The sequence below is a fragment of the Sinocyclocheilus anshuiensis genome, unplaced genomic scaffold (assembly GCF_001515605.1).
Source record: "Sinocyclocheilus anshuiensis isolate Anshui unplaced genomic scaffold, SAMN03320099.WGS_v1.1 scaffold491, whole genome shotgun sequence".
Taxonomy (NCBI): Eukaryota; Metazoa; Chordata; class Actinopteri; order Cypriniformes; family Cyprinidae; genus Sinocyclocheilus; species Sinocyclocheilus anshuiensis.
The window spans coordinates 696,034-713,424 of NW_015551041.1; the positions used below are offsets into that span (position 1 = coordinate 696,034).

Genomic DNA, 17,391 nt, shown 5'->3' on the forward strand with positions numbered 1-17,391 from the left:
AAATGATTTTAGCAAATGGCTGCAATATAACAAAGAGTGAAAAATTGAAGGGGGTCTGAATACTTTCCGTACCCACTTTATATATTAGTTGCTATCTATCTATCTATCTTATCTATCTATCTGTCTGTCTGTCTGTCTGTCTGTCTCTTTTGTTTGTCTATCTATCTATCTGTCTGTCTGTGTCTGTCTGTCTATATATATATTAGTTGATGTCTATCTATATATATATATATATATATTAGTTGCTATCTGTCTATCTGTCTATCTATCTATCTATCTATCTATCTATCTGTCTGTCTGTCTGTCTGTCTGTCTATCTATCTTCTGTTTGTCTATCTATCTGTCTGTCTGTCTATATATATATTAGTTGCTATCTATCTATCTAGCTATCTATCTATCTTATCTGTCTGTCTGTCTGTCTATATATATATTAGTTGCTAATTAGCTATATATATAATACTGATTTTGTATAAAAAATGTAAATGACATTCAATGTGTCATGTTTAAATTAATTACTTAGTTAATATGATTAAATTAGGGCTTATTAATTCATATAAAAATGATCATTAATTATGTAACCAAATGAGTTTTCAAAAAAAAAAAAAAAAATCGCGACTTCCTGACCTGTATGTAAATTTAGCGATAAGGGAATTTGGTGCATTGAAATATTTTAACCTGAAACTGATGTTTATTCAATATTTTCTCCTTTACTACAATAATGTAATGGGGCTTTTCTTTGTAAATATTTATATATGTGATTAATTTTAATAAATAAAATTAAATAAAAAGTCTGCTTATGTCTCTGTAGGAGTGTGGTGTGTCTGAGGAGGTGAATCTGGTCATGGAGAGTCTGTCTGGAGTGTTACTCAGAACTGTACTGGAAGTGACCAACCGGCCTCAGCCTGCCGCCACATCGCTGCGCCTGCCATACCAGGATGTTACAGTAAGCGTGACCTTTTCTGATGATCTTTGATTTTTACTTCAGGGAAAGTATTTCAGTAAATTGAATAACAAATTAGATGTGTGTGTTTCAGGGTGAATTTGTTGCCTGTTTGCTCACATTGCTGCGGCAGTTGAAAGATAAAGAATACCAGCAGCTTCTCAGCAGATTTCCCACTAAAGATGAACTAACGGTAAAATCATTTGATAAACCTTACCAGATTGCAGTGTGGGTGTTTAACCAGCTTATTCTGGTTTGATAATAGTGATTGCTGTAGTCTAACTTTACAATCTTGTTTTCCAGAGTTTCCTCCTGCAGTTATTCACTGTCTTCAGGATACTTATCCGACCGGACATGTTCCCCAAAGACTGGACTGTCATGAGACTGGTCGCTAATAAGTAAGTGCGGAAAACAAAACCTGAAATGGTTCATATATAATCTCATTCAGCCATAGAGATGTTTCATTGCTTGACGTTTCTGTTTGTTTGTGTGTAGTGTCATCATAACCACCATCTTATATCTCTCCGATACTCTGCGCAACAACTTCCTTAATGAGAAATTTGACTTCAAGGTAAAGAGATTTTACATTTACTACAGTTCACTACTGTTTTTATTTATTAAACTGATCATGCAAATTTAAAGTTGAACTGCAATGGATATGCAATTAATTTCTAAATGCAAGTCTGGCCTTTTCTGTTGTCTTACTGCATTTAAAAAAATGCAAATATAGCCTGTATCATTTTCTGGATCTTTTACTATTAATTATTATTTGTATTCATTAAACTGATCAGAAGTGAAAGACATGTATAATGTTATGAGAGATTTGCAGTTCTTTTGAAATTTCTATTCATCAGAGATTCCTGAAAAAAAAAAAAAGTCACAATTATTAAACAGCACAACTTGAAATGTGTCTTGAGCAGCAAATCAGCATATTAGATTTTATTTTTTAAATAATAACAGTATTTCACCATTTTACTATTTTTATTATATTTTTGATCAAATAAATGCAGCCCTGGCTTCTTTCAAAAAAACCTTTGTGAATTGAACCCACGACCTGGCTGTTGCTAACATCAAAATTTCACAAGTTAAATTTTATTACAGTAAATATAATGTAGTATGTGAAACATCTACACATAATCTTCATTCTCAACTTTTATGTAAATAAATAAAATAAATATGTTTATATACTACAGATTATTATTTTTCTGCTCTCTAATGTACTAAAATACCAGAGAAAAATTTGCATGTACTGCATGAAATTCACTAATAACTTGCCGTCACTTTTACTATTTCATTAAATATACTAATATATTCAGATGTCTTTAGTACACTGAGTATGTAGATCTAGAATCTAAAAGCCATTAACTCTAATCTAAACTATAAAAATGTTGGATTAATTAACCTGTAAATAATATAATATAATATAATAATGTTATTTAATATGGTAGAATCAACTTGAATACAGTAGATCACACCAGGAAAAAAAACATTATGGGTCAGATGAAGTAGAAATATTTCCTTGCATATTATTTACAGTGTGCCGTATAAAAAAAAAAATTAAAAAAAAAAAGTGCATAGGAGAAATTTATTTTTTTCTGTATCTCCTAGAGCATCCTGGGAACATGTTAAACATGTGCTTGCAGTGCAGATAATCACCGTCAGCATCTTAATTAGCTCTCTTTTTATCTGTAGGTATGGGAGTCCTATTTTTATCTCTGTATAATATTCATCAACCAGCCCTGCCTCCAACTGGAAATGTTCCCGCCCTCCAAGAGGAAAAAAGTCCTGGAGAAGTGAGAGCCCTTCCTGTTCTTTTCCTTTATATGATCAGAATCCACAATAAAGTTACCATAATATCCAGATTTGATATGATTATTTTTTTTTAATGTTTTTAAAGGTACGGTGACATGAGAGTGATGATTGGCTGTGAGATTTTCAGCATGTGGCAGCATTTGGGTTCGTCCTCTTTCACAATTCTGCATTGAGCACTTATGGAGTCACATGACCGGTGCATATAAAAGCAATATATGGTTTTGTCTCCCAGGTGACTACAAGTTAAATCTCATTCCCACCCTGATTGGTCCGTTCATGGAGGTGACTCTGGTACCACAGATGGACCTGAGGAACGTCCTCATCCCCGTTTTCCACGATATGATGGACTGCGAACAGCGACGGAGCGGCAACTTCAAACAGGTGCTGAAATCACAGTGACATAAACATGTTTGAACACGCGAGAGCAGCGTGATGTCCGTGTCACAATAAATCATGTGCGGACGTCAGAGTAAAACACTGTGGATGAGAGGAAATCGAGCTTGTTTACCAAGATCGTGTCGCTCTGGAATGGAATCATAATTTGAAAAAGATTGTCAGTGAGATTTTGAGCTGCTCATGCAAATTTAAAGTTGAACTACAATGGATATATAATTTATTTTCTAAATGTAACTCCGCTGTCTTGCATAAATCCCTTAAGAATAAAGATTAAAAAATGCAAATATAGCCTGGAATAGTCATGCATATGATACATGATGATATTTTTGGTGCAGGAAACCTTGACTAACATCATACTGTAAGTGGATTTAAAAACATGCTGTAAGAATGAAAACTGACATTTTAAGGATTAAATTATTTTTTTTAATATTATTTTATTTTGTTTTTTAAAGGTGGAGGCCAAACTAATAGACAAACTGGATGGCCTGATGTCAGAGGGAAAAGGAGATGAGACATACAGAGAGCTCTTTAACAACATGTGAGTTTTAATTCTTTCCAAAATCATGATGTTTTGTAGCTGCAATGAGAAATTTGTATAAATTATAATTCTATTTACATAAATGTATATAAATATCACGTGCTATAAATGATGAAATATAAATATAAAATAGTCTTTGCTGTTGTTCAAAAGTTTGTGGTCAGCAAGTTTATTTTTATTTTATAACTTTTTTTTAATGAAAAAGTTTTTGTCAGGAAGGGTGCATTAAATTGATCAAAACTGGCAGTAAAAACCATGTTACAAAAGATTTCTGTTTCAAATAAATGTTGTTGTTTTTTAACCTTCTATTCATCAAAGAATCCTGAAAAAAAATGATCATTGTTTCCACAGCAATACTAAGCAGCACAACTGGTTTCAACATTGATAATAATAAGAAATATTACTAGAGCACTAAATCAGAATATTAGAATGAATTCTGAAGGATCATGTGACACTGAAGACTGGAGTAATGATGCTGAAAATTCAGCTTTGCATCACAGGAATAAATGACGTTTGAAAATATTTTTAAGTTGTAATAATGTTTCTGTTTTTACTGTATCTTTCATAAAATAAATGCAGCCTTGATGTGAAAGATACTCTTACGTCCCCAAACTTTTGAGCAGTAGTATATAATAAAGATTATTGCATATTTTATATAAATATAAAATATTACAAACTATGAAATACTTCAATGTACTATATATATTCAATTTAAAAAATCTAATAAAATATTTGAAAATGTTTTTCTATTTTTCTGCATTAGAATTCCACTGTTTGGTCCGTATCCAAGGTAAGACCCTCATTAAATACCATGTACTATATAATGTACAGCTGGGTGTAACAAAATAAAAGGGTGATCAGGTCCTCGATTCCAAAGTTTTATTGTTGTTTTAATTAGTTCTTATAATACATCTGACTTAGTCTCCTGAAGAAGATTGAGAGAGAGACCTGGAGAGAAAGTGGCATTTCCCACATCGCTACCGTCACACGGCTAATGGAGAGATTACTAGATTACAGGTAAAGCAGACACACTCACATCCATACAGCATACAGTACAAACACACTCACGCTTTATGCATGAGGCTCATCTCTTCACAGGGACTGCATGAAGATTGGCGAGGTTGATGGGAAAACATTGGGATGTACAGTCAACCTTCTGGTTCGTTTTGGATATAAAATATGACGCATTTTATTATTATAGTTATTTGGAGGCAAACTCCAGAAAAAAGCATGTTCTGCTCACATTGTCCTGTTCTTTTCAGAACTTCTATAAAACCGAGTTGAATAAAGAAGAAATGTACATCCGTTATATTCACAAGCTCTATGAGCTGCACCTGAAGGCACAAAATTACACTGGTAATAATCGCTCAACATATTTGTGTTGATCTGTATCGTTTTCATTTTTCATTTTTTACTGTCATTTCTGCACCAATTAATTTGAAATAATATTAATGTAATTTAAATTTTACTTTTTAAATGCAAATTGTTTCAATAATATTATTTTATAATAATTTTAATAATAATACTAATAAATATTGTCCTATTCGAATATTATTTACTATTATAAATGACTATTTTCTAATCATTTTTTAATGATCTTTGTGACTGTGTTGCAGAGGCGTCCTACACTCTTCTGCTGTACGATGAGCTGTTGGAGTGGACCGAAAGGCCTCTCAGAGAGTTCCTCACGTACCCCATGCAGAGCGAATGGCAGAGGAAGGAATGCCTTCATCTCACCATCATACACAATTTCGACAGAGGAAAAGTGAGTCCATCTCTCATTTTAAGATGCACCCCACCCATCATAAAATAATGAATGTGACTAATAAGGCTTAATGTTGAAGGATCAGGGCAGCTACTGTAAGTAAAAAGCCAGAGGTTTGCAGCGACAACTTTATGTTCAGTATGTTCTGATTTCCAGCTACTGAACTGTAAATATGGACAACATAAGATAAGTTCTTTTCTTCCTACATACTGCCATCTTGTGGCTGAAACCTACTGCAACCGTTTCGATGAGAGCAGGGGTCCTTGTTTGTAGCTAAAATGATACTTTTATGTTTAAAGTATTACTGTTATTTAAGTCTTAAAAACTGAACTATTCATTCCAGTGCTGGGAAAACTGCATCATACTGTGTCGAGAGCTGGCCAATCAGTACGAAGCGTATTATGACTACAGGAACCTCAGCAAGATGAGGGTAAGTGTTTCCTCTTTACAGACCATGCAGTATGTGGGTATGTATAAGTTTATGTATTTTATTTTTTTTATTATTTTTATTTTGGTATTAATTTATTAAATACATATTTAACAAATAATGTTTTGATTTTTTTTTGATTTTTTTTTTTTTTGATTTTTTAAAATTTCTTTTAGTGCTGTCAAACGATTCATCGCGATTAATCGCATCCAAAATAAAAGTGTGTACTGTGTATATTTATCATGTATATATAATTACAAACACATGCATGCATATATTTAAGAAAAATATGCTATGTTTATATATTAAATGTATTTATATATATATAATATAAAATAAAATAATAAAAATATATAAATGTATATACATGTAATTATTTTCAAAATATATACTGTATGTGTGTGTATTTATATATAAATAAATATTTATATGTATTTATATATATATAAATTTATCTAAATAAACACAGTACACATACTGTACATATGTAAACAAAAAGTTTTATTTTGGATGCGATTAATCGCGATTAATCGTTTGACAGCACTAATTTCTTTATAGTTTTACAGTATTTATTTACTTATTTTTATGCACACTAGTCTGCAGTTCAAACACCCAGTGGCTGTAAATACAGCGCTTATTTGAACTAAATTGAGTTGTTACTATGTTCATTACACTTACGGCCAATTGTTATCCTAATGAGGCGTTTGGCTTTAACTGTTAAACTGAATCTCCCTGATTGTTTTTTGTTTATTCTGTTACACAGTCGATTGCTTCACAGATTGTGGCAGTAATTTGTCATATTAACTGCTGTTTGTGTTACATTGTGCTCAATGGTCTGTTTTATTTGCATGTTTGATAGATGATGGAAGCCTCTTTCTATGACAAAATAATGAACCAGCAGCGGCTCGAGCCAGAGTTCTTCAGAGTCGGCTTCTACGGAAAGAAGTTCCCCTTCTTTTTAAGGGTATACAATTCTTAAAAGCATATTTGTATTATACTTATATATGTTTGTATACATATTATTTATAATATTATAAAATAATGTAAAATAATAAAAGCTGATTATATTAGCTAAATATTTTACAGATATCGCTGTCTTATATGGATTTTTCACTTTTGGGTGAATTATGGCTTATTCAGTTAAAGTGTAATCCTGTAATTCAAAATCACGTCCTCTAGGGGGCACTTTCCTTCCAGATCTCACTGCAACTCATCTATAATTTGTAACATTTCTGCAACATTTCCTTTTTATTGAGCTATTCGCATTTTATCCAATTGCTATTCTTTGTATTTTCACACCACAGTGCAATGTGTGGATGATTGTAATGGGAATGGAGGGGGAAATGAGAATGAATTAGGAATTATGAAAGATCTCTATACTCTATTCTCATTTAGTCCCTCAAACAGTCAATATTGTGTCCAGTGTCTTCCACTTTCCTCATTACTTCTGTCTGTGTGTGTTGCCGGCGGTCAGAATAAAGAGTTTGTGTGTCGAGGGAACGATTACGAGCGTCTGGAGGCCTTTCAGCAGCGGATGCTCAGCGAGTTTCCTCACGCCATCGCAATGCAGCACGCCAACCTGCCCGACCAGACCATCCACCAAGCAGATGCACAGTGTATCCTTAATTTTTTCTTCTTTTTTTCTTTTGTTCGATATGAAAGGCACGTAAAAAGTCAAAATGATTGGTTTCCTATTTTAATATACTTTAAAATATAATTTATTTCTGTGACGCAGTGCTGAATTTTCATCAGCCATTACTCTAGTCTTCAGTGTCACATGATCTTTCAGAAATGATTTTAATATGCTGATTTATTCTCAGTGTTGAAACTGTTGTGCTGCTTAATATTTTTTTGAACCTGTGATACATTTTTTCTTTGATTCTTTGATGAATAAAAAGTTAAAAAGAACAGCATTTATTCAAAACAGAAATCAGAAGTCTTTACTATAACTTTTAATCCATTTAACACATCCTTGCTGAATGAAAAAAATAATAAATTTCTTTAAAAATAAAAAAAAAGAAAGAAAAAATGTACTGACCCCAAACACAAAATTTCTACTTTGAATAAACACTGTTCTTTTTAACTCTTTATTTATCAAAGAATTCAGAAAAAAGTATCACAGGTCCCAAAAAAATATTAAGCAGCATAACAGTTTCCAGCACTGATAATAAATCAGCATATTAGAATAATTTCTGAAGGATCATGTGACACTGAAGACTGGAGTAATGATGCTGAAAATTCAGCTTTGCATCACAGGAATAAATTATATTTTAAAGTATATTAAAATAGAAACTGTTATTTTAAATTGCAATAATATTTCCCAAAATAACAGGGTTTTTTCTGGATTTTTGGTCAAATAAATACAGCCTTGATGAGCACAAGAAACTTCGCTAAAAAATATGAAAAATCTTACTGATCCCAAACTTTTAAACAGTAGTGTATATTTATATATATTGCTCCTCAAGGGTTCTTAGATGAGGGCTGGTGTGTGGAAAAGGGTGATTAAAGAATGGAGAAGTGCTAATAGGGCAGCTGTTAGATGTGTAAACTGTTGGTCGGCAGCCAGCAGCATAGTTTCTAATCAGATGGGTATCTAAACTGAGTTCATGCTGCTCTGTGACCTCTTCTCTTCACAGAGTCCAACCAGCTGCTAATGGTCTGATAGTTGAGTATATCTGTGGCACAAGTTCATGAGTAGCTCAAACTTATTTCAGAGGAAGGATTTATTGCTCTATTACAGTTAGGAGACTTAAGTCTCAGTTATGCTTCATTTATAAGTGACACCTTTGTCTCGGATGTTTCTCCTGAATCCCATAAAAAAAGAAAAACAAATGAAATAACTATGAGATTTACTTGAAACAAATGAGAGAATGAGATTATTAGTTTCTGCTTGTTTGTATGTGTGATGACTGAATGCGCTTTGTACGTCCCTTAACTGGTCGTGATTCAGATCTGCAGATCTATGCCGTTAGTCCTGTCCCTGAAAACCAGGACGTCCTGCAGAGAGACGGAGTCCCCAACAACATCAAGAGCTTCTACAAAGTCAACCATATTTGGAGGTTTCGCTACGACAGGCCTTTTCACAAGGGCACCAAAGACAAAGAGAACGAGTTTAAGGTGCTGTAGACTTACTGTAGTCTATCTATCTATCTATCTATCTATCTATCTATCTATCTATCTATCTATCTATCTATCTATCTATCTATCTATCTATCTATCTATCTATCTATCTATCTATCTATCTATCTATCTATCTATCTATCTATCTATCTATCTATCTATCTATCTATCTATCTATCTATCTATCTATCTATCTATCTATCTATCTATCTATCTATCTATCTATCTATCTATCTATCTATCTATCTGTCTGTCTGTCTGTCTGTCTGTCTATCTGTCTATCTGTCTATCTGTCTGTCTGTCTGTCTGTCTGTCATCTATCTATCTATCTATATCTATATCTATCTGTCTGTCTGTCTGTCTTCTGTTTGTCTGTCTATCTATATCTGTCTGTCTGTCTTCTATCTATCTATCTGTCTATCTGTCTGTCTGTCTCTAAATCTCTCACTCTCTCTGTGCAGGTCTTTTCATTTTTTGATGTTGCTAAAGTCTTAGGCACCAAGATGATGAAATGATTTCATTTTTTTAAATCAGTTTTGTGATGTTCATGTTGTTTGTGTTGTGTTGTAGAGCCTGTGGGTTGAGCGGACAACACTGACCCTCGCTCAGAGTCTACCTGGCATCTCTCGCTGGTTTGAAGTTGAGAAAAGGGAACTGGTGAGTCATAACTTAAAAAAAAGAAAAATTCTCATTTTGACACGACACTTGTAGACTACAGCCTTTGATAAATCACACTGCCTATCACGTACAAGACGAGGGTTTTTCAAGCACTTCGCCAATGTCAGTTTGGCGTCAGTTTTTCTCAGTCGCTTTGGTGCATTTCTCACATCACTATTTACATTTGCACAACAGTTAATGCAGTTCTCAAAACAATTAGTACAAACTGCAAAACCTAGTTGATAACCTGCAAAAGCGTGTCACTTGCTCAAAATGGATAGGTCATTCCTCAAAAGCAAGTATTCATGTCAATGAAAGTGTCAGTGTCATCAAGATGAAAAGTCCTGACACCATTGTTTATGAACAAGATAGTCAAATGGCTTTGTCATGTTTTCATTATGACAGTTTACTCTGTCAATAGATGCATGTCCAAAAGCATTTGCAATTTGTTCGAAGGAATGAGAAACTGCTACTATGATGTGCACAAATGACTAAATGTTGTGGAGGTTGAACTAACTGTTGTGCAAATGTAAATAGTGATGTGAGAAATGCACCAAAGCGACTGAGAAAAACTGTAAAGTAACTGCCCCCAAGACTGCACAGCCACCATCAAAACAATCATATAAACATAAACAGAGACATCATAACCTCAGTGTGCTTTCAATACAGGTGGAGATGAGTCCCTTGGAGAACGCCAGCGAGGTGATTGAAAATAAGACGCTGCAGTTGAGGACGCTGATTGCCCAGTGTCAGATGAGGCAGATGCTGAACATCAACCCTCTCACCATGTGCCTGAACGGAGTCATCGACGCCGCTGTCAATGGAGGACTGGCTCGATACCAGGAGGTACGGGACTGGATGGAGAGCAGGGTCAATCTGCTTCTGTTAGATTGGAGGTGGACTTTGGGTTGCTTGTTATTTCACTGCCTTAAAACTTGGATCAAAAATGTAGAGTACTGCAAAAAAGAATGGGGAAAATTGGAGTGGGAAAATGTGCAAAGCTGATAAAGACCAATGGTATTGACATGGACCCGAGGCTTGTATATTCAAGCAGTTTGTAGTTTGACAAGCTAGAGTTTCAACATACAGAACTTCAACTACAGCAATGCTACCATATAGTCAAAAACATACTAATGAACATTTAAGTAAATATTTGATTAATTTTATAACTATTATAAGAATTATTTTGTAAAATTATTGTATAATAGTGTGACTATAAATAAATATAGGCAATCTGATTTTTATTTCCAGTAAAATAAGTAATTTTAATCATAGTCAATATTTTAGGCAACTGGTTAGTTCAAGTTAGTAGCAATGAGAAAATGTTTATGTTGACAAAATAAATATTGAAAAATTTAAATCTTTGAACTCTTGTGATCCAAATGCCTTGACTTTATTGTTGTCTCATGATCTTGGTCTTGAGCTGCTAATAATAAGTAGCTACACTAAAGTTTATTTTATTTTATATACTATTTTTTATTTTATTGCATAGAGTGCAATATTTATCTAATAATGTATAGCAGAAAAACTGATTATCTAAATATTATATTGTATTATTTTGCAAAATTATTATATAATACTATGACTATAATTTATGTAAAATGTGGTAAATCTGTGATTTTTTTTAATTATAATTTTAGTTTATATTTTAGGGGACTGATTAGTTAAAATTTGTGGCGATGCTGCTATTTACTCTTAATTGTTATTTAAACTTAATTGAATACAAATGCAAAATATTATTTTGTGTTCAATCACTATTACAGAAAAAAACTCTTACACAAAAGAAGTTTACATATATATCAATTACGAATACATCCTCTGAGTTTTTGATGTAATTTATATAAAAAAAAATGTTTTATGGCGTTTTATGACACGAGGCAGTCAAAATATTAAAATCTTTGAACTGTTGTGATCGAAATGTTTTGACTCTGTTGATGTCTCATAGCCTTGACAACATAAATTGTCTGTAAAGTGATTTATTGGTCTGAGCGCACTGACTCCAGTTTCACCTTCTTACTTTTAGCAGGATGAAAGACCGGTTTCTAGTTGTTGTTTTCAGTAAAACCCTCAAAAGCGCATTCGCTGGATGTTTAATGACTAGCCCACATCCTCACACTTCATAGGACCGTTTTCTGCGGGTATCTCTGACAGTTGCCAAGCAACTGCATGTTGAGCACTGGCCTTTTGTGAGCGTGAGCTTCAGCTAACTCTATTAAAAGAGAAGAGCTAATGGTAGGGGTTCTCCTGAATCCCAGCATGCACCTCACTGCACAGATGATGAGTTTACCACAGAGCACAGGGCTCCAGGTCTAGTCACTGGGCTATGAAAGCTGGATCAAAATCCATGTCACTTACGTATGACAGTTAGCATGATATATTAAACGAGAGTCGTGGAAACATTCTCTAGCGTCTTTGTAATGTTGCATCATAGTTTCTAAGAAATGAGTAGGAGTTCAGGTTAGTTTACAGCGTTGAAATTCCTGTGAGACATGCACTGAATTTCACACTATGAGTTTATTTATTAACTCTTCTTTTCTTAAAAAGTAGCCTGAGTACAAATGATTCATGCGTCTCTTTATGCACTTCCTCACGCAGGCATTCTTTGCGAAAGATTACATGGCAAATCATCCAGAGGATGGAGAGAAAATTACTCGTCTTAGGGAACTGATGTTTGAACAGGTACAAAAACAATAATTATTTGGGTCAGTGATGTGACACTCATTTTTTTTGTCTGTTTATTTAAAATATATTATTAAAAATGCTATTCATATAATGACTTTAATACACCTGATAATGTGCCTTTAAAATATAATGATATTTGTGTATTAACAGTTCATTATATTTGTTAAAAAACTTTTACTTTGAAAAATATTTAAACGTTTTTTGTTTTTTTTTTGAGAAAATGCTATTACCTTTTACTTGATGGTTGCAAAACATGATACTTTTAAAGCTATTAAATGTAAACATTTCTTGAAAATTCTATAAAAAGTTTTTTAAAAACAAAATTAAGCCAACATTTATACAAAAAGTACATTTCTAGACATTTTCCTATTTTGTATTGTTTAAATAAATATTTATTTTGTTCTAAGAATAATACAATTTTCTCTCTGCCTTTTTGCAGGCCCATATTCTGGAATTTGGTTTAGCCGTGCACGAGAAGTTCGTTCCACAGGATATGAAGCCGTTACATAAAAAGCTTGTCGACCAGTTTCATGTAATGCGCTCCAGTCTGGGTATTCAAGTATGTTTACTTTTACACATATAGATACATATTCACTGGCCTTAAATTGGAATTGTGTACATTTTTAGACGTTAAAATGCATATCCCAATTTAATATGCAACTTTAAAAGGAAAGTTCACACCCAAAAATGAAAATAATCCCATGATTTACCCGCCCTCAAGGCATCATCGGTGTATATGACTTTCTTCTTTCAGACAATACAATCGGAGTTATATTAAAAATATCCTGGTTCTTCTAAGCGTTATAATGGCAGTAAATGGTGGTCGAGATTTTGAAGTCCAATAAAGTGCACCCATCCATCATAAAAAGTGCTTAATAAAGGCCTTCTAAAGCGAAGCACTGCATTTGTGTAAGAACAATATACAAAAATATCCATATTTAAATCTTTATAAACGTTATCCAACGATAACGTTCGAATCACTTTCAGAACAGTTCCCGTTGATGAACAATAAAAACATTGACAGCCAATCAGAAATCCCGACCAGTTGGCCATAGTAACATTGGCTTAACCAGTGGCATGAGTTTGGGGCGGGGCCACAGATTTGTCTGACCAATAGCAGATAAATGTTTGAGAAACCTGTTTAAAAAGTTAATTTTGCTTAGTGCCACTAGAGGCATTGAAATTACATATGTGACCTTTAAAAACTGTTAATTTTAACAAGCAATTTGATGAAACACTTTCTATAACAGGTAATATTTTTTTGTTTAGCCACAAGAGTTTCCCGCTTATGTGCGAGTTAGTCCTCTGCATTTTGCAAATGGCAGCCCACGCACATGCAGGACCCCCGTACCTAATGCCATCAGCCCAGAGGGAGGCCGAATCGTGGCAAGACGCAGGTTTGTGTCATCTTAATGCCATGTTAAAAATGTTTCTTGTGTGCATTCTTGAAATATATGCTGAAATGCTTTAAGGTCAGAGATAATAATAAAAAATAAAAAAAAAGTTTTGTAGTTTAAAAAGTTGAACTCAATTGAAATCTCAGCCAAGTAGATGCTATTTAGGAATGCTTATGTTTTGGATCAGGTTTGACAGATTGGCAGCTTAAACGCACCCACACGTTTGCTAAATTTATCCTGTCTCTCTGTTGTCTTTCAATTCCCTTTCAGTCCTCTCAGCTATCCAGCTGTCAACAGATACTCCTCATCCTCACTGTCATCACAGGCCTCAAATGAAGTGAGCAACATCACCGGCCAATCAGAGAGCTCGGATGAGGTCTTCAACATGCAAGTGAGAAATTCAAAGATACGCTCAATGTTAGGGAACTAAAAAGTTACTAAAAGGAAACGCTATTAACTGTCAGATTCAGACAACCATTCTATTAATTTAATTAAATAATTACATTTTTAATTTATTTATTTTATTTATTTAGGATGAATTTGTCTGTTCAGTGCTGTTAGCTGTCACCTTAAGTTTAAATAAAAAGTGCAAAACTCATTCTTTTGCTCCAGAAAATGCAGCGCAGAATAAATAATATCATTGGTGACATCCAACAGTTTTAAAATTATATATAATTATTTTGATACAGTTGTAATTATGTAATTATATATAACTAATATATATATATATATTACATATATAATAGTGGTTAAACGGATCGTAGTTGATCCGTGATCCGTACGGACCAAGCCCCATGGTTCAGCACGCATGTCCGTGAGATTTGTGATCCGTTGAACCACTAATATATAATAAATGTATTTATATAATTTATACATTTATAAATAACATGTTAGGTTATTTTTTAATGATGATTTATACACTGTATATATATTGTAATTTTTTTAAACGTTTTTCCTTGAAAGTGTGTATACATCATAATATTCTTTTTTTTCCCCAAAAAATTTTACATTTTCTTTTTTACAAAAATAATGAATTATTAAAGAATACATAAATATCATTATGTTTTTGAGTCACAACATTACATGTATTTAAGTATTTCATTTTTAATATATTTTTGAATAAACTAGCAGACAAAAAAAATCAAGTTACTCAACCCTTTAAAATTATAATTATTTTAATAAATGTTATAATTATATGAATTTGTACACAATTATATATAAAATCATTATTTATATAAATAACATGTTATTTATATTATGATAATTTATATGGTCATTTTTTTAATGTATCTTAGCTTAATTACTTCATAAAAAATAAAAAATATCTGTTGTCTATTTCTAGCCCAGTCCGTCTACCTCAAGTCTGAGCTCAAATCACTCTGGCTCACAGAATGTGAACAGCTCTGCGCCCTCCAGCAATAGAGGTGAGTGAATTCAATAGACTATAAGCAATCCGGCACTCAAAAGCAAGCAGTACTTACAATGCCCCGCAACATAATTGGCATCATTTTGCAGCTTTGCCTCATTTCCTCTGTTATTTCCTATCTGTTCAACTCTCACACTACGTGCCTTTATTCCTCTTCATTAGCTTCTCCACTGCCGTCTGACAAGCACAAGCACTCCAGAGACAACGCCTGCCTCTCTCCACGGGACAGACTCTGCAGCGGCATTTTCCCCAGCCCACTGGACCCCACACAGGTCAGAGCGGCTCCACCACCACTCTTTAACAATTGCATGTCAATATTCAGTGGGAAATAATGTAGGGTGGGGCTTCGTTTTTATCCACTAAGAGTTGATTGTGATATTTCAAATTCTCATAAACTTACATTGAATGAGAGACCATAATATTTTTTTTTAAGTTTAAAAAGTGGGCTCTTTGATTTGATTAAACGATCACCCAGAACACCTTAGTAACCACCTAACAACATCTCATATACTGTATTGTTTAGAAACATTTAATTTTTTTTAGTGCTGTCAAATGATTAATCGCAATTAATCGCATCCAAAATAAAAGTTTTTGTTTACATAATTTTTGTGTGTGCGGCTGTGCGTAGAGAACAGCGCGCGAGTAACGAATCGAGTTCCCTTTCTCCTTTTCTCTCTGGAATTGTTTAAAATTCACTTGCTTGTGTAAATACGAACAAATGATAAACTTATACTCTATTATGGTTAAATTTAGCAATTAATCCGCGGATCACATGCGTGCCGAACCGTGGGGCTTGGTCCGTACGGATCACGGATCAACTACGATCCGTTTAACCACTATTATATATGTATGTGTAGTGTGTATATTTATTATGTATATATAAATGCACACACAGTATATATATTTTAAATATTTACATGTATATACATTTATATTCTTATGTTTTATATTATACATAAATATATTTAATATATAAACATAACATATTTTTCTTAAATATATACATGCATGTGTTTGTATTTATATATACACATAATAAATATATACAGTACACACACATATATTTTGTAAACAAAACCTTTTATTTTGGATGTGATTAATCCTTTGGCAGCACTAATGTTTTCATATATTTTTTGAAAATATGTTTATGTACACCACCATTCAAAAGTTTTGGTTAAGTATTTTTTATGTTAATGAAAGAAGACTCTTACGCTCACCAAGGCAGTTTTTATTTGATCAAAAATACAGAAAAACTGTAACATTATGAAATATCATTACAAAAAACTGTATTCTATTTTTAAATATTTTAAAATGTTATTTTTTTCCTGTGATGGCAAAGCATCATTACTCCAGTCTTCAGTGTCCCATGATCCTTCAGACATCATTATAATATGCCGATTTGCTGCAACATTTCTTATTATTACCATCAATAGGTGCTACTTAATATTTTTGTGGAAACTGTGATACACTTTTTTCAGGATTCTTTGATGAATAGAAAATTCAAAAGAATAGCATTTATCTTAAAATCTTTCTCACTTCTGATCAATTTAATGTGTCGTTAACATCATTACTGAATAATAGTAATTTCTTTACAAAAAATCCTGCTGGCCCCAAAAATTTGGTATATGTTGGTACTGTATATATATTTTTTATAAATATTATTAAATATAATGTATTAATTGTATTGTTTTTCCTGCTCACATTACACCAGCAGAAATAAATACTGAAAATATATTTTTTAATAATGACTATATGCATTATATAATATAAAAATATGCAATTTCATTGTCATATATTATTACAGTATATATAATTTACTGCAGTGGTTCTCAACTGGTTTGGCCTTGGGACCCATGTTTTCCCATGGTCATCAAGCCGCGACCCACTTCTGTATGTATGTATGTATGTATGTATGTATCTAAGATCTAGTAGTACCAGCACTGATATTTTGCCAGCATCATAATTTAAGCGAATATCATTTATTATCTTAGCGAGCGCTGTCTCTGTGCTGTGATGCGTTCAGAAACCAGATTGAAAATTGTCCAGGTATCCATTTGAGTTTAAGTAGTTGTTCAGCTGATTAAAAACTACATTTTCAATAATCTTGCCTATAAAAGGAAGATTTGATATTGGTCTATAGTTGCTTAATATGGTGTTATCAAGATTACTCTTTTTCAGAAGGGGCTTAACAACTGCAGTTTTCAGGGATTTTGGAAAAGAAAGAATTGAGG

General features: G+C 33.0%; 1 protein-coding gene across 1 annotated transcript in view; it reads left to right on the plus strand.

Moving 5' to 3' along the window:
• The window catches only part of LOC107661459 (dedicator of cytokinesis protein 4-like), an 82,244-nt gene that overhangs the window by 63,081 nt on the left and 1,772 nt on the right, over nucleotides 1-17,391 (plus strand). Inside the window, exons 25-49 of the mRNA XM_016451049.1 lie at nucleotides 809-943; nucleotides 1,035-1,133; nucleotides 1,244-1,338; nucleotides 1,436-1,511; nucleotides 2,633-2,733; nucleotides 2,838-2,896; nucleotides 2,985-3,133; nucleotides 3,601-3,686; nucleotides 4,450-4,476; nucleotides 4,608-4,703; nucleotides 4,785-4,845; nucleotides 4,949-5,042; nucleotides 5,303-5,451; nucleotides 5,795-5,881; nucleotides 6,738-6,842; nucleotides 7,353-7,494; nucleotides 8,829-8,995; nucleotides 9,569-9,655; nucleotides 10,325-10,501; nucleotides 12,251-12,334; nucleotides 12,777-12,896; nucleotides 13,607-13,734; nucleotides 14,005-14,125; nucleotides 15,077-15,158; nucleotides 15,323-15,432. Coding sequence (XP_016306535.1) covers nucleotides 809-943; nucleotides 1,035-1,133; nucleotides 1,244-1,338; nucleotides 1,436-1,511; nucleotides 2,633-2,733; nucleotides 2,838-2,896; nucleotides 2,985-3,133; nucleotides 3,601-3,686; nucleotides 4,450-4,476; nucleotides 4,608-4,703; nucleotides 4,785-4,845; nucleotides 4,949-5,042; nucleotides 5,303-5,451; nucleotides 5,795-5,881; nucleotides 6,738-6,842; nucleotides 7,353-7,494; nucleotides 8,829-8,995; nucleotides 9,569-9,655; nucleotides 10,325-10,501; nucleotides 12,251-12,334; nucleotides 12,777-12,896; nucleotides 13,607-13,734; nucleotides 14,005-14,125; nucleotides 15,077-15,158; nucleotides 15,323-15,432 — 2,637 coding nt within the window. The remainder of the gene's footprint in view (nucleotides 1-808; nucleotides 944-1,034; nucleotides 1,134-1,243; nucleotides 1,339-1,435; nucleotides 1,512-2,632; nucleotides 2,734-2,837; nucleotides 2,897-2,984; nucleotides 3,134-3,600; nucleotides 3,687-4,449; nucleotides 4,477-4,607; nucleotides 4,704-4,784; nucleotides 4,846-4,948; nucleotides 5,043-5,302; nucleotides 5,452-5,794; nucleotides 5,882-6,737; nucleotides 6,843-7,352; nucleotides 7,495-8,828; nucleotides 8,996-9,568; nucleotides 9,656-10,324; nucleotides 10,502-12,250; nucleotides 12,335-12,776; nucleotides 12,897-13,606; nucleotides 13,735-14,004; nucleotides 14,126-15,076; nucleotides 15,159-15,322; nucleotides 15,433-17,391) is intronic.